General features: G+C 42.5%; 1 protein-coding gene across 1 annotated transcript; it reads right to left on the bottom strand.

Moving 5' to 3' along the window:
* On the bottom strand, positions 1-27597 carry LOC124799168 (piggyBac transposable element-derived protein 4-like). Its single transcript, XM_047262706.1, has 2 exons — positions 26749-27597; positions 1-120 (listed from the first exon to the last, which is right to left on the bottom strand). The coding sequence occupies exons 1-2, from the start codon at positions 27595-27597 to the stop codon at positions 1-3; spliced, it is 969 nt and encodes a 322-aa protein (XP_047118662.1).

Genomic DNA, 27597 nt, shown 5'->3' with positions numbered 1-27597 from the left:
TCAGCTGCTCGGTGTTTCCAGGGTTCTCATGTCGCTCACTTGGTCATAATCCCAGTTCTGGACGATATGTCCAGCTGGCGTCGCACGCAGAGTGGCGTCAGTGCTGGTGCCGTTGCGCTCCTGCTGACAGCGCCATCACTGATTCACACTGCTGAATAAAAACTCTTGATTTTTTGCAAGTGCTGAGGCTGAGCGATGTCTTGCACTGCCACAAAGAAGGAAACAGTTTCTACTGCTGGTCCTCCAAAATTATCATCAAAATGGAAATTATACTGTTAGATGTCTCAGACAGTTTTGTACTTGTCTGTGGGACCTCTATGGCCTTGGTGGATGGGCCACTCACCAGCTTAAGTTTTTTGCAGCATTGGTAGAAGACTGACTCCAAGAATACTGACATATCTCCGCTCTCTTTTCGAAATTGGCTCTAAGCACTATGGGACTTAACATCTGAGATCATTAGTGCCCTAGACTTAGAACTACTTAAACCTAACTAACCTAAGGACATTACATACATCCATACCAGAGGCAGGATTCGAACCTGCGACCGTAGTAGCAGCGCGGTTCCGGACTGAAGCGTCTAGAACCGCTCGGTCACAGCGGCGGGCTCCGCTCTCTAACAGAGTGATTCAGGACCACTATTAGGCTACTCAACTACCAAAAGGCAGAAACGATAGGCTGCTGCTAGCGGTCTTTAATCGTAATATTTGGTATGGTTGGGGATAATGTGGAAGAAGATTCGTCTGAACAGATAACGCTCTTCCATTGTAGCTGTTCCCATTTTTATGTGCTTGATACCAATTCGTCGTTACCAAGGATTCGGTGATGTAATCAATGGTTTTCAGACAGCCGCTCCGCCCAGAATGTTTGCTGCATGCGATTAAAAAAGATAAAAATTTTTTTCTTTGATGCTCTGCTTGACAGTTGCTAAGTTACAGCTGACACTTGTTAAGGAACAACAGCCAGATGCTACGGAACAACCGACAATTGTTACGGAACATACGACCAATGATTGGAAAAGGAAATGTAGAGGGCGGGACGCGTTAACTGCAGCGAAGCCTGTGCGCGAAAGCACTGTACGCATATGACAGTTCATTTAGTATGGTGTTGGACGAAGGTTGTTGTGAAACCGATTTGTGTGAAATTCCGTGTGGTATGGCAACATGTTTGCAAGGCGTAATCTAAGTACCTACGATCGTGGACGAGTAGTTGGACGGCTCGCAGCCGGTCACAGTATATAACACTTCCACCTGCTACTACTGTACCATAACCTCAATGCTAGAAACAGGTTGTGACATAAAACTATTTTGTAAAAGCAACTATGGCACAAAGCAACAGAGCTGTGTTACCCTCTGAGAGGAATTTTATGTTGACCGTGTTGTTCCTAACGGAGGTGGCTTATCGGAAATGAAAGTCAGAATTACGTAAATATTTGAATAGTAACAAACAAAATTTTGCCTAGCTATACTGTTTATAGAATAAGGGAAACGGTCGCCACCCTAATTAGGCAAGAGAAAGATTACCGTTCTCGTTTAAGAAAGTAGGTATAACTATGACGGACAAACACAAGCTAGACTTATCCACACGCGAGTGCAATGAACTCTGACACACATATGTTTTAAGATTGAAGCTAACAACTGGAGCAGCATAAACTATTTGCGAAATTATAAGAGATACCGAAACACCCTATTACTTTCAGGGCTTACACAAAGTGGATAGTCTTTATAACATTACTATTAATATGCACTTCTAATACACAAGAGAGACAAACACTTAGCAAACAAGAGTGTATAACGTTTCACAACAGCAGCTTTCTCACTTTTACTACATCGAAACACAATGTTAACAAAATTGCAAGAAACTGGCTCACCTTTTAGAATTTACTACAGATATCAAGGTGATCATTAGCTAAGCAAAATTTTAGAAGCCTCAGTCTCAAGCACTTTTAATTTTGCAGTTGGCAACAGCACTTTAATAAGCAGTTTTAATAGGAAAATTATTTTCTGCAAACAACATTTACTTTAACTCACTCTCTTGCCATATTAACTTTAACTTTCTTTTTACTAAGTTCAAGAGGCATTTATTAGCATAACATTGGTCATAAAAGTTCTTTCAGTAGGGACACTCGGTGATTACTTTAGTTCAAACGGAAAGGAACCTGAGAGGTGTTATGATGAGGAGAAAAATCAAGGTTGGTACATAAATTCAGATATAAATTACCTTATATTTGAGCACAATAACACCTCCATTACGCTGATCCTTCACTGTACATCATTATAGTATTACGTTACAGTGATTGCGCAACGTGGTGGCAACTGCATGTTGGTAGGTGGATTCGCAGACAGAATTGCTGGACTCTGTCATTTCTTGGTGGCGATGATAGATACAAACTCCAGAATAGTTCCAGCTATTTATCCATCCATCCGAGGCCTTGGAAAGAAGCAGGAAAAGCCTCTCTCTGAATCAGCACAATATGCACCTTTATAATGGCAGTGCACGGACTCGTAGCTCGTCTCCGACTGCTGGCTCGTCCCCGACTGACTATCAGTTCCAGCTTTTCCACCTAAGCCAACCACAATTTGCGCGCGCTACACAGTTCCGTTCCCGAGGGGAACCACTACACGTCTTATACACAAAATTACTAAGATTCCTAAGTGAGGATCAGCAGTTTACATAACAGCAAACAAACGCATTGGATAACACAGAACATTTGCACATATTAAAATGTCTACAAAAAATTATTCACACAAAATTACAATTATATGTAGTAAGTTTTGTTCCCTCCAAATGGGACAAAGAGTTTAAATGAAATATATGCTACACAGCATAGAACCAACCCATGACATCAAAGTTTGTATAAAGAAAGCAGTATACAATTTTATGTTATTGATTCAATCACACACATTTACAGAAGCACAGCAATGCAATTTAAATGAAACAAAAGCGAAATAAATCAGTACAGCATTAGAGCTGTGGTGTTACAAGTATCACTACTGCGACCCCTCCCCGCCGGTTGGCTGTGAGGTCTAATGCACGGCTTTCCGGGCGGGAAGTAGCGCCTGGTCCTCGGCATGAATCCGCCCGGCGGATTTGTGTCGAGGTCCGGTGAACCGGCCAGTCTGTGGATCGTTTTTAGGCGCTTTTCCATCTGCCTCAGCGAATGCGGGCTGGTTCCCCTTATTCCGCCTCAGTTACACTATGTCGGCGATTGCTGCACAAACGTGTTCTCCATGTACGCGTACACTACCATTACTTTACCACGCAAATATAAGGGTTACACTCGTCTGGTGTGAGACGTTCCCTGGGGGGGGGGGGGGGGGGCCCACTGGGGGCCGAACAGTGCAATAACCCTGGGTTCGGTGTGGAGCGGTGGAGGAGTGAAGTGGACTGCGGTAGTCGTCGTGGGGTTGTGGACCACTGCGGCTGCGGCGGGGACGGAGCCTCTCCGTGGTTTCTAGGTCCCCGGTTAAAATACAAATACAAATACAATACAAACACTACTGTGGCCACAGTAATGGACGTATCAGGACGTGTCACCTCCTGATCAAAAAAGGCCTCTGAAAATGGAAATGCTAAGCGGAAGCATGCCGCTGGTCGCAGACGGACTGCCACACCACAGTAGGGTCGATACGTAGCCCGAGTGGCGGAAAGGAGCAGACATATCACCTCTACGCAAATCACTGCAGACCTTGCAACTGTTGCCGGTGCACATGACTCTGCATCAACTACTTCTAGGGGGTTAAATAACGTTGGTTTGTACGCTCGAAAGTCTGTTAAATATACCACACTTCAGCCGTGCCCTCGCTGAGGAAGAGTTCGCTGGAGTAGGGAACATGCTGTTTGGGATCAGTCCCGCTTCACTGTGGCAAGCGATTCCAACCACCGGTTAGTGTGGAGAGAGAGTGAGGAACACATTATACATCACAGAACTTTCATGAACGTCATAGATATTGCCGAGGTGGTTCGCAACTGGAGGGTAATTACCTTCCGAGGGGTAAAATAACATTTTCTGAGGGGTAAAACAGAAGGGTTATATTGTGTTTCAGTCACAAAACCGCAACTATTTATAAAGATAATTAGTGTTATTACTTTTCAGATCACTGTTTACTGGTCACGTAAGTTACCAATAATTACTTGTATGCGGTGACCGCAATGGATCAGAAATTGTTTCAATATTCATTTGGTAACAGGTAAACGAAGTAATCGACAGCATGACAAAACAAATCGTCCAAATGGCTCTCAGCACTATGGGACTTAACTTCTGAGGTCATCAGTCCCCTAGAACTTAGAACTACTTAAACCTAACTAACCTAAGGACATCACATACATCCATGCCTGAGGCAAGATTGTAACCTACGACCGTAGCGGTCGTGCGGTTCCAGACTGTAGCGCCTAGAACCGCTCGGCCACTCCGGCCTGCTCATGACAAAACAGTGATTGCATAATGTTTGCTTCGTTGGTATGGATCTTAATTATTATTGTTATTATTATTAATATTATTATTATTATTATTATGGTGGCAGTGGTCAGACACAAAGGACTGCCAGCCTGAAGTCAGCAACCCAGCGATTTAGAAACAATTTGTGTAGATTACAAATTGTAACTTGCTTAATTTTGCATGGCAGCGCGGGGTATGTGTAAAGTACTAATCAGTAGGGAGAGGAGTACTGTAGAGGAAGCGTGTTTTGTAACAAGTGTCTACCCTCAATGCAGACAGTTAGATTTCTCTTTTCAGGTGCTCTAGGCAGCACTAGAAATGCGATGAGAACTGCATCATTCTGTAAAAATAAAGAAAAAATGTTGATTAGAGGAAAGCAGTACATATTGTCTTATTCACCCATTAGATTTCATGAAACATCTACAAAATCCAAATGTCTAAAATAACTGTAGTTAGACACCAATGGTGATAACGGCGGAGATTGAAGGAGCAAGAGAGGGGAGGGGGAGGGGGGACAGCATAAGTCAATATCTGATCATGCATAGAGGTAAAGCGCTCAGAAAGTTTGGGAACTACCGGCCTAGACTTTGTGGTGTTGGCAGCCACTGTGCACAAACGCCGAACACAGCTGCATAGCTTTGCTCGAGGTACCATTAAAGCACAATAGTATTGCAGATAGATTACTTCGGATCACGTTCCTTTGTGTAGTGGGGCGGTAGGTCTCGATTTTCTTGTTATGGACGACAATGCCCGCCCACACAGAACGGCTGATGTGTCAGTCATACTGACCGTATAGAATAACCTGAGTAATTACCGGCCCTAAATCCTCTAGAACATGCTTGGGAAGCTCTTTGCAAACGTGTTTCTCAAAGAACAACAACAAACCGAATGGTGCAAGAACCGAAAACCGCTTTGAGAGAAGAGTGAGACAATATTCCCTTAGGGCTCCTCAATAGTTTGGTAGCCAGCACGAATAACAGGTCCAACTGTGCATTAGCACTCGAGGAGGGCATATTTCTGACTGACAGTCCGTTATCGATCCCGGAAGCCAGACCTGGGTCAGGCATAAACATTACTTATTTCTTTTATTCTGCATTCCCATGTGGTGAAATACGTACCATTTGTTGTTGTAAATATTCCACTCAACCACTATTACCTAAACTTTTATATCCCGCGCCCGAGTTCCCGGGTTCGATTCCCGGCGGGGTTAGGGATTTTCTCTGCCTCGTGATGACTGGCTGTTGTGTGATGTCCTTAGGTTAGTTAGGTTTAAGTACATCTAAGTTCTAGGGGACTGATGAGCATAGATGTTAAGTCCCATAGTGCTCAGAGCTATTTGAACCATTTTTAAACTTTAATATTGTGTTTGATGTCGTCCTTCACTGCCTGTGATTATTCCTGTCCAACAACGACTCTGTTCCTTACCAATTGTCAGGCAGTGTACATTCTGTAGAAAAGTGTCCATCTCGGTGTTTTCTGGGATAATGATGTGTTGCGCTTTCTGGTCAGGTAGTTTGGAATTTAAGCCACCGTTGTGTTTTCCCCGTTTGGTATAGGACGTCGTTATACTCAACATCGACTTCTGTTAGCACCAGTGAAAGCAGTCGTTTTCCAAAAATCATGCTTCTTTCGAAATCCGAGAGATGCGCCGTAGAGATTTTAAATTCTGCAATATATTTTGCATTCAGCTTCTATCATTCCTAGCCACGAGGAATAGTCCAAAGGTGATAGCTATCACCTCGAAAAAGTAACATTACGTAATTAATTTTTTATTTGTTTTGCAGGTACTTTCTGCAGCCCTGGTAGTACTTGAAAACCCGGCGCCATACTACCGCTGCACACTGCTAGAAGAGCCCAAATAACGTAGTGCAGCCCACTGAGAGAGTGGAGTATGATGCGGCAAAATTGTTGACTGCATTTAAAGGGGAACAATGCTGAAACAACACATACTGAGTAGATGGATGTCTACGCCAACACTGCAGCATCACACGACTGTGGATAAGTGGTGTAGATGTTTCCAGTGTGATCAAATATCTCTTCATAACGAAGAATGAGGTGGCAGACCATCTCTCTGTGAAGAACGGGGGGTCGCAAGAGATGATTGAAGAATCACAATCGAGATGGCAATGGAGGAAGTGAAAATCATTCATCTGTCCGTTTTCAACATCTTTCACGATTTTATGAATATTTGGTTTCAGGACTGCTTGCACCTATTCAAAAAGTGGCCGTAATCGAGACAGTAACGTCAATGTTGCAGCCATGTCATTTCAGCTGGGATGACTCTAACCACCTACTCATCTTGAGTGTACAAAGCGAAAGCGTCACGGTAGTGACACTGCCCAGAGATCCCGGTGCCACATCAAAGTCGACAGCGAGAATCGATACCAAAGACATTAGCGAAGGCTAGCTGAAATCCGCAACGACGTATGGGAGACGCTCCTGAGGCCAATATGGTGTTCAGCATGCAAGAGTTTGCCCCATTTCGAGACGTCAGCCTACAGCAGTCAACATCATCATCTGCGACCTTCGAGTAGTTAAAGTTTCAAATGAAATTGTAGTGTTGTTAATGTTGAACATTGTTCCTCAAGAGAACAGTGCTGTTAATCAGAGCGTCAAGTGGTGCTTTGCTAGTCCAAAACTGCTCAAATTAACCACTGCTCCTATGGCAAAGAAGGGTATCAAGTTAAATAAATCTTGATTTAATTACGTAATAAGTTGAAGTAAAATTTCATGTTTTGTAGTGTGAAGAGTCTTCTTGAAACACAGTCAAAGTATTCACCGTTACGTCTGACGAAAGTATGTTCCCCTGGTAACAATAGAGGGAAACTTCCAAACGGTAATTTTAACCCCTCACAATGCCCGAGCTCATTCTGCACAAGATAGGTTAAAAACAGGTTTTCGGCTACCTAATTTTGCATAACCCACCATATTTTCTTTCCTCAGACGAAGAAACCTTTCGGTGCCAGGCATTTCCAGAATAATCACGAAGTGATTTTCATGGTGTAACGTTTCCTGAACAGTGAAAATGCAGACTTCAACAACTAATGTCTCCGACAAGTAAGAAAAATTTATATAATTGAAGGGGGAATATGTAGAGAGAAACTGTAGCTGTCATCACGCTTCATCGTCTCAGATTGGCATTTTCGAGGTGATAATTGAAACTGAATGGTTGCCTCTCCTGTACACCGGTGCGTGTATATTGTCTAGCACTAGATGACCCGCTTTAGTAGAATAAGGTGGAATAACTCCATAGGTTAGCTTCATGTACTCTTATTCCTTAGAGTTTTGTATTATTTTGTCCTAACCCCTTTACAATATTATGAATTCTTCTGGGCGTGCACCTTTATAGACGTTTTGTAAGGACAGTATATATTTAGTAAGCCAGAATGCTGCTATTTTTTAAGCCATTTTATGATGATGTTATTTTTTTGTGCTATATTTCCACTCCATGGCCATTGTAAAGTTATCTGAAAACTTATGGGGCTGTTAGTGCATACATCTGCGACTGTAGCTAGTTACAGTTTTGCATATATCTGTTATGGTACTTACTTCCATAGCATATTGTGAAAGCTGTCAGTGTCTGACACCTTGTATTGCTTCGTGTCGTACCATAGCGCAGATATTATGTAATGTCTCAGCAGTAGAATTTGTTCTGGAGCAATATTCGTTGAAACCTAATTAATATTTTTCTTGCGTTTGATATTTTCAATTGACATCCAAACAAACGAATTCAATTGGTTGCATAATTGGTTTTCTCATCTGTGGAGTTGGCTGTGGTAGTAGCAAATTTTATGCTAAAGTTCGATAGTATTGTTTCAGCCTGTAAATTTGTCCTGCCCGTAATCGTGTTTTATAATGTCAAGTGGCTGAGCGGTTCTAGGCGCTACGGTCGCAGGTTCGAATCCTGTCTCGGGCATGGATGTGTGTGATGTCCTTAGGTTAGTTAGGTTTAAGTAGTTCTAAGTTCTAGGGGACTGATGACCTCAGATGTTAAGTCCCATAGTGCTCAGAGCCATTTGAACCATAATGTCAAGGAAGCTGTCAATAAAATTTTTACATTTTAAGTCAGTTTGTTCGTTAAGAATTTTTTTCTGGACATTTGCGTGCGTGCGTCAAGAATTTGCATCGCATCTTCGATGTGGCTTACATTGTGACTTCCTGTTTCTTGCATGCATTTGAAGACTGAATGGATTTTTGTCACTATTTCTGGTATGTTCTCGGTATCTGATTTTGAAATTTCCGCCTGTTTGGCCTCTACAGAATTTTTCGCACTAGTTATTAAAATTAATAGTAATGACTGCGAAAAATTTTGTACAGGCAAAACAGGCACAAATTTAAAATTAGATACCTAGAACATACCAGAAACAGTGGACACGAACTCACCCACAGTCTTAAACCACATACAAAGAAAACTGGGTCGAAGATGCTTTGCGTGTTCTGCACATAACACGAAAGGTCCCAATACTGAGCTTTTAGGAGAAATAGAAATCTACTCCCACATACGCAAATATCCAGACAAAGTTCTTAACGAACGGACAGACTTAAAACATAAAAATAATGCTGACAATGGTACTGAAATTATATAAAACAATTACGGATAAGACAAATTTACAAGCTAAGACAACACCAACAAGAATCAAGAAAGAAGTTACTATACCACACACAAATCCGTAAGTGAATAAGCCAATTACATAATCATATAACATCGTTGACCTAGCTGTCAATTGTAGCCGTCAAACTTAGGAAAAACATTAACTAGATCTCAGCGAATATTGCTCAACATCAAATTCAACTGCTTAGACATTACATAACATCTAAAGTTTCGTCTGCACTACACCTGTGATAAGGAACAGTACAAGATATTAGCGACAGCGTTATGTGTTGCGGAAGATTGAGTTCTTACTAGTTGCAGAGAGACAGAGAGATGCGCACTAATAACTCCTTATACTAGCACTTAGCTTGGTAATGGCCATGGAAGCAAAACAATATTACAGCATCCAAAAATTACGTCTAAATATAGCAACGCTCTGGCTTACTAAGCATATAATGTCCTTTACAATACAGTAGTAAAATAAGGAAAATCTTTGACGCTAAAATCTGTACGAAGTTTTACACGACGATAGTAAACTGATAGTTGACAATGCCCTTGTAAGACAGTATAGAAACTAAATGAATCGCAATACTTCCTCGATGTCGTAGTTTTCATTGTAAAATAAACAAAAAATTAATACAAATTTAGAAAAGCACTTAGCTTTTAAGAAAATACGGAACTTCTTACTCTACCGTATCTCACCTGCGTTCCGCCCTTGTGCTGAGAGAGACATATAAATCTTCCACTAGCTCCTGATGAGGTCTGAGCTGTCTGCCTGATTAACGGTGTGAGCGGCTGCTGGCTCTGAGCCGTTAATCTTAGCCGCAGTTAACCTAATGGCGACATCTTCTCCCCGGGAGCGCAGCCGCACGGACTTTGAGGTGTATGCTGCCGAAGAAGTCGCAGTTGCTCACAGATATCGTGGAACCGCAAGCACTGAAGACCACATTCAGTAACCAGTGTTCTTGCGGACGCTATGTTTTTATTTGTACTCATAGTGCAAATTCTCTTGCAACGTATGTAATATCATTTTGGATGAGAAACGACGACACGAAAGTAGTCGCAAGGTATACATTTTATACACCACAGAGCATAAAAGAGACTGCTTTAGTTAACAGTTCGAAAGCTGCTATTGACTGAATTCGAAAAGGAGCACAAATTAGACACCATGAAGAAAGCAAGTGGCCAATGGATTTAAAATGAATGGCGTAAGTAAAATACATCAAAGAATTAAAAGTAGCATACAACACCTTTCGAGAAAGTAAACCGTACGCACCAAGAAAATGAACTATATAACGCTTACATACAGGGCAAATATATGAAAAATTTAGAATGATGCTTTTCCTAAAACAGTCATGATAGTATTCGGTGCACAAGGCTTAAATCAAATAAGTGTACGACATAAGATCGACAACTACGCAGGAAAATCCAGCAGATTAGGAATGTATAAATGAAAACGTAGAGAATGCGAGAAGTTTTAAATGAGACAGACGGGACGCAATTTCCATACTTGCTTCAAGGAACCCGTAGGCACAAATAACAAAATCGGTTTCCATACACCCGTAAACCGTGTGAAGCAAAAGACATAAAGTAGAACAACAAATGGAAGTAAAGCAAACAGCCCCAAATAGACGTTTCCTTAGTATTCTGGAAGAATGAGAAACTTTGATGCATCACATTAAGGAGCCAGACAAACAGCTCAATGATCAAAAGGATTTTCAGTACCGTGGAGTTTTTGAACATTATAAAGGCGTATTATAAACACACCTTCATACACTGTGACAGTTATGACCAACAATGTTTACTCTGGCCGATGGGAGCGACGACTACAGCCCAGCAGCAGAGTTGAGCAGCACGATTTACTTCTTTCCGAGCCACTATAAACAGCATCCTCTGATGCCTACAAAAGAATCCCAGTAATATGCTTCTGAAGAAAATGTGTTCGAGATTCTCTTCCGTTACACTTTCAGTTCAACATACTAATCATTACTTTGTAAAAAAACAAAAGCACTCCGTCTTCAAGCCACAAGTGGCCCATCGGGACATCCGACCGCCGTGTCATCCTCAAAGAGGATGGGGATAGGAGGGGCGTGTGGTCAGCACACCGCTCTCCCGGTCGTTATAATGGTTCTCTTTGACCGGAGCCGCTACTATTCGGTCGAGTAGCTCCTCAATTGGCATCACGAGGCTGAGTGCACCGCGAAAAATGGCAACAACGCATGGCGACCTGGATGGTCACCCATCCAAGTGCCGGCCACCCCCGACAGCGCTTAACTTCGGCGATCTGATGGGAACCGGTGTATCCACTGCGGCAAGGCCAATGCCTATAAATTTGTAAGCAGGGTGACATTTATTGAACCTCTGTACGGATCGTGTTAGAACGTTCAAAATGCATGGTTGGCAGCGGGGCATGATGGAAATTAGTATGCGCATGATGATGTGGTTTAGCGATGAAACACACTTTCATTTGGATGGGTTCGTCGATAAGCAAAATTGGCGCATTTCGGGGACTGAGAATCCGCATTTGGCTATCGAGAAGTCTCTTGACCCTCAACGGGTGACTATGTGGTGAGCGATGTCCAGTCACGGAATAATAGGTGCGATATTCCTTGACGGCTTGGTGACTACTGAACGGTACGTGAAGGGTTTGGAAGATGATTTGATCCTCATTACCCAAAGTGACCCTGATTTCAACAAGATGTGGTTCATGCAAGACGGAGCTCCACCGCATCGAAGCAGGAGAGTTTTTCATGTCCTGGAGGAGCACTTTAGGGACCACATTCTGATTGTGGGGTACCCAGAGGCCACTGGCATGGGCGTCGATTGGCCGCCATATTCTCCGGATCTGAACACAAGCGACTCCTTTTTGTGGGGCTGTAGTAAAGACGAGGTGCAGCAATAACCCCAAAACCATTGCTGAGCTGAAAACAGACATACAGGAGGTCATCGACAGCACGATGTTCCAACACTTCAGCGGGTCATGCAGAAATTCGCTATGCGTCTGCAACACATCATCGCCAATAATGGCAGGCATATCGAATCTAAAACCGAATATCTGTAGTGGCGTTGTTGTTGTTGTTGTTGTGGTCTTCAGTCCTGAGACTGGTTTGATGCAGCTCTCCATGCTACTCTATCCTGTGCAAGCTTCTTCATCTCCCAGTACCTACTGCAGCCTACATCCTTCTGAATCTGCTTAGTGTATTCATCTCTTGGTCTCCCCCTACGATTTTTACCCTCCACACTGCCCTCCAATACTAAATTCGTGATCCCTTGATGCCTCAGAACATGTCCTACCAACCGATCCCTTCTACTGGTCAAGTTGTGCCACAAGCTTCTCTTCTCCCCAATCCTATTCAATACTTCCTCATTAGTTATGTGATCTACCCATCTAATCTTCAGCATTCTTCTTTAGCACCACATTTCGAAAGCTTCTATTCTCTTCTTGTCCAAACTATTTACCGTCCATGTTTCACTTCCATACATGGCTACACTCCATACAAATACTTTCAGAAATGACTTCCTGACACTTAAATCTATACTCGAAGTTAACAAATTTCTCTTCTTCAGAAACGCTTTCCTTGCCATTGCCAGTCTACATTTTATATCCTCTCTACTTCGACCATCATCAGTTATTTTGCTCCCCAAATAGCAAAACTCCTTTACTATTTTAAGTGTCTAATTTCCTAATCTAATATTCTCAACATCACCCGACTTAATTCGACTACATTCCATTATACTCGTTTTGGTTTTGTTGATGTTCATCTTATATCCTCCCTTCAAGACACTGTCCATTCCGTTCAACTGCTCTTCCAAGTCCTTTGCTGTCTCTGACAGGATTACAATGTCATCGGCAAACCTCAAAGTTTTTATTTCTTCTCCATGAATTTTAATACCTACTCCGAATTTTTCTTTTGTTTCCTTTACTGCTTGCTCAATATACAGATTGAATAACACCGGGGAGAGGCTACAACCCTGTCTTACTCCCTTCCCAACCACTGCTTCCCTTTCATGTCCGTCGACTCTTATAACTGCCATCTGGTTTCTGTACAAATTGTAAATAGCCTTTCGCTTCCTGTATTTTACCCCTGCCGCCCATAGAATTTGAAAGAGAGTATTCCAATCAACATTGTCAATAGCTTTCTCTAAGTCTACAAATGCTAGAAACGTAGGTTTGCCTTTCCTTAATCTTTCTTCTAAGATAAGTTGTAAGATCAGTATTGCCTCATGTGTTCCAGTATTTCTACGGAATCCAAACTGATCTTCCCCGAGGTCGGCTTCTACTAGTTTTTCCATTCGACTGTAAAGAATTCGTGTTAGTATTTTGCAGCTGTGGCTTATTAAACTGATTGTTCGGTAATTTTCACATCTGTCAACACCTGCTTTCTTTGGGATTGGTATTATTATATTCTTCTTGAAGTCTGAGGGTACTTCGCCTGTTTCATACATCTTGCTCACCAGATGGTAGAGTTTTGTCAGGACTGACTCTCCCAAGACTGTCAGTAGTTCTAATGGAATGTTGTCTACTCCCGGGGCCTTGTTTCGACTCAGGTCTTTCAGTGCTCTGTCAAACTCTTTTACATGTTGAATAAAGTGAGCGCAGGCCACAGTTTGTAGCTAATTTAGGTTTTTTTCATATAGTTTAGTAATTGTCACCCTTTGTCAACAAGGTGACGACGACCACAGATCCGTTCTTTCAGAGCGGATGCGCATCCTGACCAATCTGTTGCGGGAATCAGGAGCTACGAGTAAGGGGTTTGAGAACCCGCCCGGTTAGTCGTGCGATCTAATGCACAGCTTTTCGGATTGGGAAGGAGCGCCTGGTCCCCGGTACGAATCCTCCCAACGGACTTGTGTCGAGGTCTGGTAAGCCGGACAGTCTGTGGATGGTTTTTAGGCGGTTTTCCATCTGCCTCGTTTCCCCTTATTCCGCCTCAGCTACACTATGTCGGCAATTGCTGCGCTAACAAGTTCTCCACGTAAGTGTACACCACCATTACTCTACCATACAAACATAGGGGTTACACTCATCTGGCGTGAGACATACCCTGGGGGGAGAGGGGGGAGGGGTAGGTCCACTGGGGTCCGAACCGCACAATAACCCAGAAAGAGTAGTTTGGTGTGGGGCGCCGGCCGGGTTTTAGGCGCTTCAGTTTAGAACCGCGTGACCGCTACGGTCGCAGGTTCGAATCCTGCCTTGGGCATGGATATTTATGATGTCCTTAGGTTAGTTAGGTTTAAGTAGTTCGAAGTTCTAGGGGACTGATGACCTCAGATGTTGAGTCCCATAGTGCTCACAGCCATTTGAACCATTTTTTGGTGTGGGGCGGCGGAGGGGCGAAGTGGACTGCAGTAGCCGTTTTGGGCTTGTGGACCACTGCGGCTGTGGCGGGGTCGAAGCCTCTCCATCGTTTCTAGGCCCCCCGGTTAACATACAATACATACATAACATACACAAGGTCATTAGTGTGTAAAGGGCTTGGAATTTGGGTCGGATGGGAAGCGTTCTTGGGTGGCCGAAGCGGAGGGCTAAGGCAGCTGGTTCATAAGTCACTATGATGATGTGAACTCACCGCAAGTGCAGCTTCATGAAAACTCTGATCGAAGAACTGGTACCCGCCTTTCACTAACCACCACCAGTTAATCTTTTTGTGGGTTTCATTTACGCCGACCTGCCGACATGCAGATCTGTAGAAGTCTCGTGACGTTTACTGGCAAACGATGCAAGGCCATCCCAGAAATCCAATTGAAAGCCTTATATCCTTGGTTACTTGGTCGATGGTCTGCCGCTTAGTGCACGTCACCCTCCTCGATTCAGAAGTCTGAGGGACCTGGTATTTCGTGGTCAATCACAAATATATGACTTGCCAGAGACTCCATTCCATACGAGTGGCACTCTCTCCGTTATGCATCCAGTGCCGTCTGTCAGATACGGACGTATTCCATATAATATGTGGGTCTGCCGTGGAGATGTGGAGGTTGACGAGACTGGTGCTGGCCGTCATTCAGCGCACAACTGCAGTGACTCCAGAATACCTTATTTTTCTGGATATGACGTTTTATCGTCATAATAAGGTGCATGTCGCGTCATGGATGACACGTTTGACCATACTGTATCTTTACCGGGATGGTGACAAGCACTTTCTCGATTTGCGGACCTTCCTACAGGATCGATTCCCTCCTCTCCGATGACGCGCGCGCTACCGCCAGTACTTTGCTAATTACGTGATTAGTGTCGTCTTGGACTCTCCACGCACTTGGGGTGTGGTGGGTATGAGAAGTTAACCTTATGTTCGCGTCAATTTATTGAGAGAGACAGAACCACGAGGACACTTTCTTGTGAAGAAGTTCCCGGCCCGGCAGTGGGTTAGAAAGAACCCTGGACGTCTTTCCGCTTGTAGCAGCGAGTGTAGTGTTCGATGTTGGTTCCACCGGAAAGCGGCCTTTACGCAGTGTTTCAGTTTTGTCATTGCTGTTCACACACTTTTTTTACCCCTAGAAGGGCACGACTGTGCCAATATAGCTTGATTGTTTAATCTACGTTCCTGTTACAAAAACGGAAGGGGCGGTTCAGGAACGGAAAGGCGGAGGCATCGTGGCCAGGTACTGGGTTTCGTTCATAGCCCACCCTCTCTGCACCGGCATGAAGGTGATAAAAAATGCGAATAATCCTAGTTCGAGCGGCAGTCCGACACATATTTTCACCTGTTGCCATTGATTCATTTCAGTGCTCAAATTCGCCAAGTATCACTAAACCTTAGAAATTCATTTTATCTTTGCAGCTGTTTTGTTGTAACATAATGACTTTATGATCTTTATGTACAATATCCTGAAGGCGACATTTCCTAAAACACTTGCACACTCTCCTTTGTAGTTCCTGACTTTGTAAAGTATGTGCATTAGTGACGTAAGACAGCTGCACGCCGGCCGGGGTGGCCGAGCGGTTCTAGGCGCTACAGCCTGGAACTGCTCGACCACTACCGTCACTGGTTCGAATCCTGCCTCGGGCATGGATGTGTGTGATGTCCTTAGGTTAGTTAGGTTGAAATAGCTCTAAGTTCTGGGGAACTAATGACTTCAGATGTCAAGTCCCATAGTGCTCAGAGCCATTCAACCTTTTTTTATTTTATATACTTTTTTTTTTTTGCTTACGAAAGTTCGAACTAAGAATGTCTTTTATTTGTTTTAACTAGTCTGAAGAAGTTCAAAATTTGTACGAAACTTGTAATTTTTGATAAGAGAAAAGTTACATTAGTCTTCAATAAAACATGAAGTAACTTCGCAATCAAATAAGTAGAATGTGTGAGCAAAACAAGCTGACATAGGTACAGGATAATATCAAGAAATAGTGAGAGTTGGCAATACTCTCTTAGGATGTAAAGGTTGGCTACAGCGCGCATACTCAAGCTCAGGAATCTAAGATGTTGTCGCGCTTCGCAGTGCACGGATTAACTAGTGGTAGTTAGGAGGCCAGTGTAGGGGCCCGCCTGCTGTGGTGCGCACGTGTGTTGGGCGAGGGGTCGTCGCCGAGCTGCCGTACTGCCGTGTCCGGCAGCAGCGACACAGGATTTGGTAGTGAGTTGACATTTTTTATAATTTTCAGCCCGATTATTAATTTAAAGAAAAGGGTTTGTGTATGTGAGTGGCAGCAGACGGCAATTTTGATAATGATAGGAATAGAATTCTTAAGGGAAACCATTGTTAGATTAAGTATTGATTTTGTCATTGATTTCTTTTGTAATTGTCAGGAAATTGTTTCACTATGTATTTAATTGAGAAGTACTTCAGTCTGTCTCAAGAGTTTGATTAATTTGTAATATTGCTTTAATGCCACTGGAGGCAGATTTACATACGAAGCGATTGTTCAAAGAGCTTCTAGCGTTTTGTTAGTTGAATGAGAAAGAATCGCTTTCAGAATATAGTTTTCTAAAAAAAATCGAGTTTAGATTTGAGCAAACCCTTTCTCTTGAATGATATGTAGTTGTAGTAAGCATCAGCAGCCGCAGCAACAGCAGAAGCCGCCATACAAATCATGCATTGCACTCAGCTTGAATAATAGGTTTTTTATGTTTTTGTTAAATAATGGAAAGAAGAAGATCAAGCAGTGGCAGCAGAAAGACCAAGTAAGTTATTTGTTGCGCACAGAATCAATTTAAAAGGTTTAGGCGATCTCTGTAATGGTAAAGTTAACAAGAGTACAAGCACGAGATTTTCAGTAGAAAACACGAGATAAGAAGATAGAGCTCACGACTTTCACCTGTCGACATGCCTGCCAGGATACCTTTTTTTTTTTTTTTTGGCTGAGTCGTAGTTAGATATGCTTCGTCTTTTTACTGCCAACTGCAGGCTTACGCGACAGTAATCATTAGTGGAGGCACAGCATTTTGATCGCTTGCGCACTACTTTATATTAACACAAAATTTTATCTCAGCAGTTTTGTCTTTGATTTTGTTGGTGCATTGTGTAATAGTTAATTGAACAGTGGAATTTTTAGGATAGCGGTGTATTTTAGTGACATGATTTCCTTCGTATTGCGACAGTGATGACGCGAGCACAAAAGAAAATGGAAAATAATGCAGATGCTACTGCAAACACGAACGTAGATACGGTTGCGAACATGAGTGTAGGAGCGGTTTCAAACGCAGTTTCTGAAAATTCGGAACAGAGAGTAGAAAATTCTTTTGAGAATATTGAGATCCGGGAATTTTCGAACAATACTGCGGAGAATCGGAATGTAGGCGATCAATGTAGGCCAGCAATGCGTGATGAACAACTGTGTGCTACACGCAATTTAGGACATGACAATACAGTGACGCAAACCGAACTCATTATCAGAAATTCCAGCGTTGATTCCGCCTCAAAAGTGCAGAGTAATTTTGTTTTCCCCACTTTCGGTGGAAATTCAGGTCTGGTTGCCACTCCAATAGAGCGGAGTAATTTTGCCTTTACTTCTGTTAGTGGGAATGTAGGTACTGCTTCTGCTTTAACACAGAAGAGTAAAGTTGTACTACCTGCTCCAAGTAATGATGTTTTACCATTACTACTGAGTAAACTCACTGAATTTAATGACAGACAGGAAAGTAAACTCACTGAATTTAACAACAATAATGCAAAGAATTTCAAATCGCTTCAGAACGAAATTAACGAGAATCTCACATCCACATGGCTTGAGAATGCATAACGCAATGTGCGAGCTTCAAGCAGTGTACGAGCCGCCTCACAACAGCCAACATCCCAACTGCAATGTTTCGGGCAGCATTGCAGCAGTCTCTTATGCGGTTCCAGGCTCACGTGGATGCAAATGGTTGTACACTGAGAAGCTTCTTGGATCGTAAATATGGCACGCAGTTAACAAATTTGCGGTCTCATGTGGAAATTAAAATGTTTTGTTTTTCTTTCAACGGTTTTGGTCGTTATTTCCCTTCCACGTGTACTCACCAAATGTTTCCATAAAGTTTCATTGTCCTACGATCACTCGTTTTACACAGGAGGTGCGAAGGGGGGGTGGGGGGGGAGGGGAGGGGGACCCTCTCACGCAGCGAAAGTTAATTATAATATCCCTGAATATCTCCACTTGACTTCATTCCTAAATACTTCTTTCTATTCCTGGGCATTATTGTACTTCCTTGCTTCGTCAATCAGTTGAAGCATTTCTTCTGCTATCCCACCGCTATCCCATCTTTATTTGAAAAGACCTCTCTTGTAACCGCATTTGTTTGTCCAACTTCTGTGCCTGCCCACTTTTAAAAAGACATCCATTCTTCCTCATCTGAACTCCCTATTGCCGACTGCAGTGTCTACCGCTTTAGGGAACTTTAAACTCTCCTCATCATTCCTTGGTAATTCAGTATCGCACGTCCTTCCAAAAAATGTTCAAATGTGTGTGAAATCTTATGGAACTTAACTGCTAAGGTCATCAGTCCCTAAGCTTACACAGTACTTAACCTAAATTATCCTAAGGACAAACATACACACACACCCATGCCCGAGGAAGGACTCGAACCTCCGCCGGGACCAGCCGCACAGTCCATGACTGCAACGCATTAGACTGCTCGGCTAATCCCGCTCGGCGCACGTCCTTCCACAACTTCGCTGTGAATGCAGTAAACCGGCAGCTAGCCCTACCTCGTGAACGTGCTATACGTTCCCTGAGAGCTGGGCAGCGAGCGTTGTACGTCGGCCAGCTGGAGGCTCTTGTCCCGGCGTAGCGCATGAGTCTGTACAAAGACTCCGGCTGGCGCTTACGTCGGGCATGAGCTGCTGAAGTTTGAAGTTGACTCGGGTCGATCGGGTAAGAGCTACTAGCTAAACTACCGGTTTTCTAAGCAAGCACTGCTTCCAAACGGTTATGGTGGCAGTTCAAGACTCTGAGATGCACTCTGAATCTAGCAGAGATAAAGATTAATTTCCGAGACCACCCTTGTATTTAGTTACAGTACATATTGACTAGTTCCACATCCAGGTAGTTAGTCGTCCTCGAGGGGATCCATGGAATACGATGAATGTAAAAGCATTAAGCAATACCATTTGTGCAGGTATGTGCATCGCATGTTGTCGTCGCCAAAAGAGTGCACCTCCTCTCTGTTCTCACGCATCGTCATCACCACCAACTCTGTTGTGATAAGGACATAACGCTGACGACACTGACAATACCTTGAATTCGGGGGCAACGACAGTGTGCTATGAATGTCTAATAATTATTAATGTAGCTGCAGGTGTTGCTGAGGTGATAAATACAGTTCACATGTTGGATGGTTCCAATAGATTAGTTCAGTTTCCGAAGACCGTAATTTCTACACGATTCAAATGGGTCTTAACATCTGAGGTCATCAGTCCCCTAGAACTCAGAACTACTTAAACCTAACTAACCTAAGGACATCACAGACATCCATGCCCGAGGCAGGATTCGAACCTGGGACCGTAGCAGTCGCGCGGTTCCTGACTGAAGCGCCTAGAACCGCTCGGCCTACGCGGCCGGCAATTTCCACATGAGTGAAGATAAACACTTGGGCTGAATTTTAAATAAAGCACCGAAACTGAAAATTTATTTTGGCACCATTTGTAAGTTGCTAGTTCATGCGGTTGTCAGTAAGGATCTTCCAGATGTAGATAGCTAACTTTCTTACTGTCTCGTTACGCAACGGTGAAAACATTCCAAGAACTTTATTTTTCAACTGGACGGAACATCGCTGCAGTAGATTCTGCATCCAACATAATTTCTTAAACAGAGAGGAGTGGGGCAGTGTTTAGCACAACGGACTCGCAGTCTGAAGGACGTGGTTTCAAACACGGATCCAGCCACCCCAATTTAGATTTCCGTGATTTTGCCGGGATGGTTCCTTTGACAAAAGACACGGCGTATTTTCTTCCCCATCATTCCCTAATCCGAGCTTGTGCCCCGTCTGTGATGAACTCGTCGTCTACAGGCCATTAAACACTTATCTCCTCCTCCTACTATTTCTTAACAATGACCTATCATATCGATAGATCGACAGTAAGAGGCATACATATCTCGCACTGCATCATTGGTCCTCAAAGCTCAACTTATCCCATGGTACTACCTCATACCATTATCAGGGACTACAGCAATCCTGTGCAAGTTCGCAAACGTATTGGACGAATTTGACTACCGTTTCGATGTTTCTTGGGAGTCCTGAGGATGACTCATTGAAAATTTCTGGAAAGTAAACGAAAACATTGATCCAAAACGTAAAATATTGGCCTAAATGACATGCATGAATGTAAAGCTTATACCCCACTATAACCATGCAATTCTTTCGGAAATAACACCTTTTTAGAGCTTTGTAAATTTTTCACAAATGTACATCATTATTCATGCCAAGAAATAATCTGGTGAAGTAGATTCATTTGTTTCGAAATACTTTGCAGTTTACAGCGAACAATGAAAGTTCGGTGCAAGGGGAGGGATTAAACTGGAGTTTCTAGTATTAGTAGTAGTAGATGTAGTAGCAGCAGATGACAGCGTTAATATGTACAAGGAAATACTGTGTTTATTATTAGTTTTATAATCACCATTTATTATTATTATTATTATTAGTAGTAGTAGTAGTAGTAGTATTGTTATTTTATTAAGTCATAATATGCAATTTTACGAATGTCAATAAAAAATTACTGCATCAAGTCACATTAATTGTTAAGGGATTTCGACTTCATGGCGTGTTGGTACAGCAGTCAGCATGCACAATGTGAAGACGAAAGTCTTGGTTCAAAATTAATTTAATTCCTTTATTAATTCACGAGACGCGTTGCGTCTAATGCAAGGCATCTGCAGACTGGTCTACATTAATTACAACTGTATTCGTAGAGTTTGATCCTAAAATGCATCTCGAAACACTACGAATTTCAATTTTTTTTAAACTTACCAGTATAATGTTGGTAAGAGGGTTCTGAGGGCCACGATTAAGGATTCCGGGAGAATAGACGGCCATCGTCATGTACATTAGTTAATTTAGTTAATGCGAGAGAATATGTTGTTTATGATTAGGTTCTCTTACGTTTTTCTGTTATGTTCAATAAAACGCTACAAAAGAGCTAAGCGCCAGGCAAAATAGACTGTTCTAGTAGACATGAATTAAAATTTATCGTGATAATCTTATGACGAAAGTCTACACTAAAGAAACAAGTAGTACTGGTAATACGAGCCTGCCCAAAACTTCAGGCATTAGTAAGGTGTTACGCACTTTTGACCTCGGATATGATCTGTGTCATTTCAGGACTACCACGAAAGTATGTAGAGCTGGCAGTGAGAGACCCAAACAGAAACGCAATCAAATAATTGAGTGCCATACACTAGACAATCAAATTGTATATTCATAAAAATCATTTCTAGGAAGCCATTTATTGTAATAAATTTTAGTATACAAACGTTAAGGACTTTTTCACCTCTAATAACGAGTTCCCTGGGATCTAAAATATCGTGGTATTAATTATTATCTGGATTGAATGCCAAATATGTAGTATTCGCCAGTGGTCATTTGCGGTAACCACTTTACATAGCCAAACGACTATACCGAGAAGACATTAGTGAACCTGCAAGGTAGGTATTCACGTGGGCTGCAAGCAGATCAGACAGAGCAGATAGTTTTGAGCACGATATTATGTGCCTCCAGTCCTAGCAGATATGAAATGCCTGTGCCACAGCATCGTAGTAGGAAGCAAGACGAGCCAAACTGATAAATTTGAGTATCTTTCAATATTTCGTTTCTCACTTTGAAGAACAGTGCAGCTACAATGCATGTTACACTGGGGAGACAGTACGACAACAGTGCTCCAGCATATGATGAGCATACAACCGAAATCTCCTGAAGAGGTTGTTACGGGCACCGGTCAAGAAACAGCACTGCAGGGAGCTGTCCATTGGGAACTCATCCAGCACAAGATATAGTAATACACGCTTTTTCTGTGCTATCATATTTTATCTCACACTTCGTATTCTAATGACATGGCATCCAGTGCTCTTACCCTCTGTTCTCGATTGAAGACACCATTGCGTAGCACGTGTTTCCAGAATGACATCGAGATGAGTTTCGCTGTGAAACGTCTTCTGAAGAGGCAAAACTCATATTCCTACAGCGAAGTTCTCCTCCAATCCATCCATGATTGGGAAATGGGAGTCGTGCCGAAGGCTGACTGTGTATAGAAGTATAATGGTCACAGCTTGATTTTTCTGCGGTAATGATTAATATTCTCGTCAATGTCCGGAGATGTTGAGCCTGCTGAGCATGCTGAGCATTCAGGTCACTTTGTGGTACCCAAACGGCAGATCACCAAATTATATGTTAAGAAATTCAGTAAATATCTGTGTTGAATGGACGGAACATTCGTAATGTTTGGTATTACACAGATACCTTATGTTAAGTGAACTGTCTTCCAATAACTGAGGCCGGTTTTTCAACTGTACCCGTAGATTCTTGACGCTATTAAGAATACCACGAGTAAAGCAGGTCCCAAAAATGCTATATTTACATCTACATCTACATCCATACTCCGCAAGCCACCTGACGGTGTGTGGCGGAGGGTACCTTGAGTACCTCTATCGGTTCTCCCTTCTATTCCGGTCTCGTATTGTTCGTGGAAAGAAGGATTGTCGGTATGGCTCTGTGTGGGCTCTAACTCTCTGATTTTATCCTCATGGTCTCTTCGCGAGATATACGTAGGAGGGAGCAATATACTGCTTGACTCCTCGGTGAAGGTATGTTCTCGAAACTTCAACAAAAGCCCGTGTCGAGCAACTGAGGGTGTCTCCTGCAGAGTCTTCCACTGGAGTTTATCTATCATCTCCGTAACACTTTCGCGATTACTAAATGATCCTGTAACGAAGCGCGCTGCTCTCCGTTGGATCTTCTCTATCTCTTCTATCAACCCAATCTGGTACGGATTCCACACTGCTGAGCAGTGTTCAAGCAGTGGGCGAACAAGCGTACTGTAACCTACTTCCTTTGTTTTCGGACTGACTTTCCTTAGGATTCTTCCAATGAATTTCAGTCTGGCATATGCTTTACCGACGATCAACTTTATATGATCATTCCATTTTAAATCACTCCTAATGCGTACTCCGAGATGATTTATCGAATTAACTTCTTCCAGTTGTTGACCTGCTATATTGTAGCTAAATGATAAGGGATCTTTCTTTCTATGTATTCGTAGCACATCACACTTGCCTACATTGAGATTCTATTGTCATTCCCTGCACCATGCGTCAATTCGCTGCAGATCCTCCTGCATTTCAGTACAATTTTCCATTGTTACAACCTCTCGATATACCACAGCATCATCCGCAAAAAAGCCTCGGTGAACTTCCGGTGTCATCCTCAAGGTCATATATGTATATTGTGAATAGCAACGGTCCTACGACACTCCCCTGCGACTCACCTGAAATCACTCTTACTGCCGAAGACTTCTCTCCATTGAGAATGACATGCTGCGTTCTGTTATCTAGGAACTCTTCAACCCAATCACACAATTGGTCTGATAGTCCATATGCTCTTACTTTGTTCATTAAACGACCGTGGGGAACTGTATCGAATGCCTTGCGGATGTCAAGAAACACGGAATCTACCTGGGAACCCGTGTCTATGGCCCTCTGAGTCTCGTGGACGAATAGCGCGAGCTAGGTTTCACACGATCGTCTTTTTCGAAACCCATGCTGATTCCTACAGAGCAGATTTCTAGTCTCCAGAAAAGTCATTATACTCGAACATTATACGTGTTCCAAAATTCTACAAATGATCGGCGTTAGAGATATCGGTCTATTCGACGTCCCTTCTTGAAAACGGGGATGACCTGTGCCCTTTTCCAATCCTTTGGAACGCCACGCTCTTCTAGAGACCTACGGTACCACGCTGCAAGAAGGAGGGCAAGTTCCTTTGCCTACTCTGTGTAAAATCGAACTGGTATCCCATCAGGTCCAGCGGCCTTTCCTCTTTTGAGCGATTTTAATTGTTTCTCTATCCCTCTGTCGTCTGTTTCGATATCTACCATTTTGTCATCTGTGCGACAATCTAGAGAAGGAACTAGAATGCAGTCTTCCTCCGTGAAACAGCTTTGGAAAAAGACATTTTGTATTTCGGCCTTTAGTCTGTCATCCTCTGTTTCAGTACAATTTTGGTCACAGAGTGTCTGGACATTTTGTTTTGATCCACCAACCGCTTTACATAAGACTAAAATATCTTAGGATTTTCTGCCAAGTCAGTACATAGAACTTTAGTTTGGAATCGATGAATGCCTCTCGCATAGCCCTCCTCACATTACATTTCGTGTAATTTTTGTTTGTATGCAAGGCTGTGGCTATGTTTATGTTTGCTGTGAAGTTCCCTTTGCTTCCGCAGCAGTTTTCTAACTCTGTTGTTGTGCCACGGTGGCTCTTTTCCATCTCTTACGATCTTGCTTTGCACATACTCATCTAACGCATATTGTACGAAGGCTTTGAACTTTGTCCACTGACCCTCAACACTATCTGTACTTGAGACAAAACTTTTGTGTTGAGCCGTCAGGTACTTTTTGTCACTTTTGCTAAATAGAGAAATCTTCCTACCTTTTTTAATATTTGTATTTACGGCTGAAATCATCGATGCAGTAACCGCTTTAAGATCGCTGATTCCCTGTTCTGCGTTAACTGTTTCAAATAGTTCGCGTCTGTTTGTCACCAGAAGGTCTAATATGTTATCGCCACGAGTCGATTCTCTGTTTAACTGCTCAAGGTAGTTTTCAGATAGAGCACTTAAAAAAATTTCACTGGATTCTTTGTCCCTGTCACCCGTTATGAACGTTTGAATCTCCCAGTCTATATCCGGCAAATGTAAATCTCCACCCAGAACTGTAACATGGTGGGGAAATCTACTCGAAATATTTTCCAAATTATCCTTCAGGTGCTCAGGCACAACAGCTGCTGAGCCAGGGGGCCTATAGAGACATACAATTACCATTTCTGAGCCTGCTTTAACCATGACCTTCACCTAAATTATTTCACATTTCGGATCTCCGTCAATTTCCTTATTGCTCTTCTTATCGCTGTTAACTCTTTGATGCACAGATTTTATGTTTAATTAATTTTTTAATAAAACATGCATTTTCTATGTCTGGTGGGGTTGCTAATAAAGGAAAACATGAATTAAAATTTTTTATTGTATTGATTTTGGTTTTAGATGGTGGTATATATAATATACCACCATGCCACTTAGGGCCGTACCTAAAGTTTTTGAGATATCTTGGTTTGTGCTTGTAACTCACCTTTAAAGTCTACTCTAAGCAGTAATAATTAGTATAATTAATGTAAAATAATTTTATTTCTGGCAATTGGTCATTTACAATACAAAATCAAATTACAAACCTTACAAATAAAATATGTTTCTTATTCCTTTTTGTGAAAATCTTGAAAGCACCTTTTTGTTTTGCTAAGGCACAAAGGCACTTTGCATTCAGCGCACATCCAGAAAGTGCGCACTTGCTTCTTTTTTGTACTGCATTTCGCACAACGTCTGGCGGTAGTACGCTCTGGCTGGTGGGATGAATTGTCGAGACGCTGGCGTGAGGAAACATATGGCTTGTTTTTCTTTACGTGGACTTGACTCTCATGAAGTCTAGATGGCCTCAATGGTGTTTTCTGGGTTACTAAGCTTTGCAGGATACTCATCCTGAAGACTTTGGCAGTCATTTTTTCTCTATCGCCTAGTTCCTTCCAAATTATATAGCTGTTGACGATACTGACATCAAGCAGGTGAAAGAATATTCGGTGCCACCACTTTTTACTTCTCCGGCTTATTTCATATGATTTTTTCAGTTGGTCGAACTTGTCGACATTGTTCATGTGTGCATTGTAATCCATCACTGCTTGAGGACAAGGTAGCTCTATGCGTGAACCATCTCTTTCACGGCGAGTCACTGTAGTAACTTCAGGACTGTGAAAATTTGAAAGGAGATGAACAGCTCTCTTATCTTTCCACTTCAAGTAGAGGATGCCACAGTTGCTGACCCTCCAGTCAAATTCACCTCTGCTTAATTCTTTGTCTGTTTTTAATTTGGGTAAATGTTTCCTTGTTGGTTGAACTGTCCCACAGGCATATATGTTTCTCTGCTGTAAACCAGCCAACAAGTTATAGCTATTGAAATAGTTGTCGAAATAAAGATAATGGCCTTTATTTACGAGTTCAGAGGACAAACTCAGCACTACATGCTCCCCAAGGCCTGTTTGCACTGTGTCACCTACTTTTCCGGTGTAAATATCAAATTTCAAGTTGTAAGAGGTCTTGTCACACAGCATCCACACTTTGTAACCACGCTTTATGGGTTTATCTCTCATGTATTGTTTCATACTGTTGCGGCCTTTGAATTTGATCATTGACTCATCAATTGCTAGGTGTTTGCTGGGTTGGTAACACTTGGAAAAAGATTCAGATAGTATCTTGATCACTGGTCGCAGCTTGTACAGTTTGTCATAACCTGGGTGTCCTTTTTCTGGATGCAATGTGTTATCATTCAGATGAATGTTCCTCAGTAACCATCCAAACCGATTTACTGCCATCAGAGATGCAATATAACGATCATGAAGTTCTGGGGCACTAGACCAGTAGTCTCTGTATGCTGGCATACGCTTTATACCCATCAAAATGTTGATTCCCAGGAAAGTTCGTATTTCATTGTCAGTTGTTGGAGTGAAAGACTTGCCAGATTGCGTCGCATATAAATTTGTTTGGAAAACGATTAGCTGAACTAGCTCTTTTGGAAATATTTTTTCGAATATATCGATAGGTTCTGGATCATCAATGTCCCTAATAAAAGCACTTGGTCCTGATTCACTGTCGAACTGCATTCCTGAGGTAGCATTGAATTGTTGTCCCCAAGTTGGCGCTGTGTCAGCAGCGCGTTTTGGCGGAGTGGACTCACTTTCTTCCTCGCTCTCTGAAACTTCGCCTTCAGACGACACAATAGCCTCCGCAACAATGCTTGCTTCATAATCAGATTCGTCATCTGTGGTGTCAACAGTGGAATCCTCGTCTGATGGAATTTCACACAATAATCGTTCGATTTCTTCATCTCGTAAGCCTCTTCTTGACAT

This window comes from Schistocerca piceifrons, chromosome 5 (assembly GCF_021461385.2).
Source record: "Schistocerca piceifrons isolate TAMUIC-IGC-003096 chromosome 5, iqSchPice1.1, whole genome shotgun sequence".
Lineage (NCBI taxonomy): Eukaryota > Metazoa > Arthropoda > Insecta > Orthoptera > Acrididae > Schistocerca > Schistocerca piceifrons.
The sequence above is the reverse complement of the archived record's forward strand: the minus strand, read 5'-3'. Positions and strand labels throughout refer to the sequence as shown.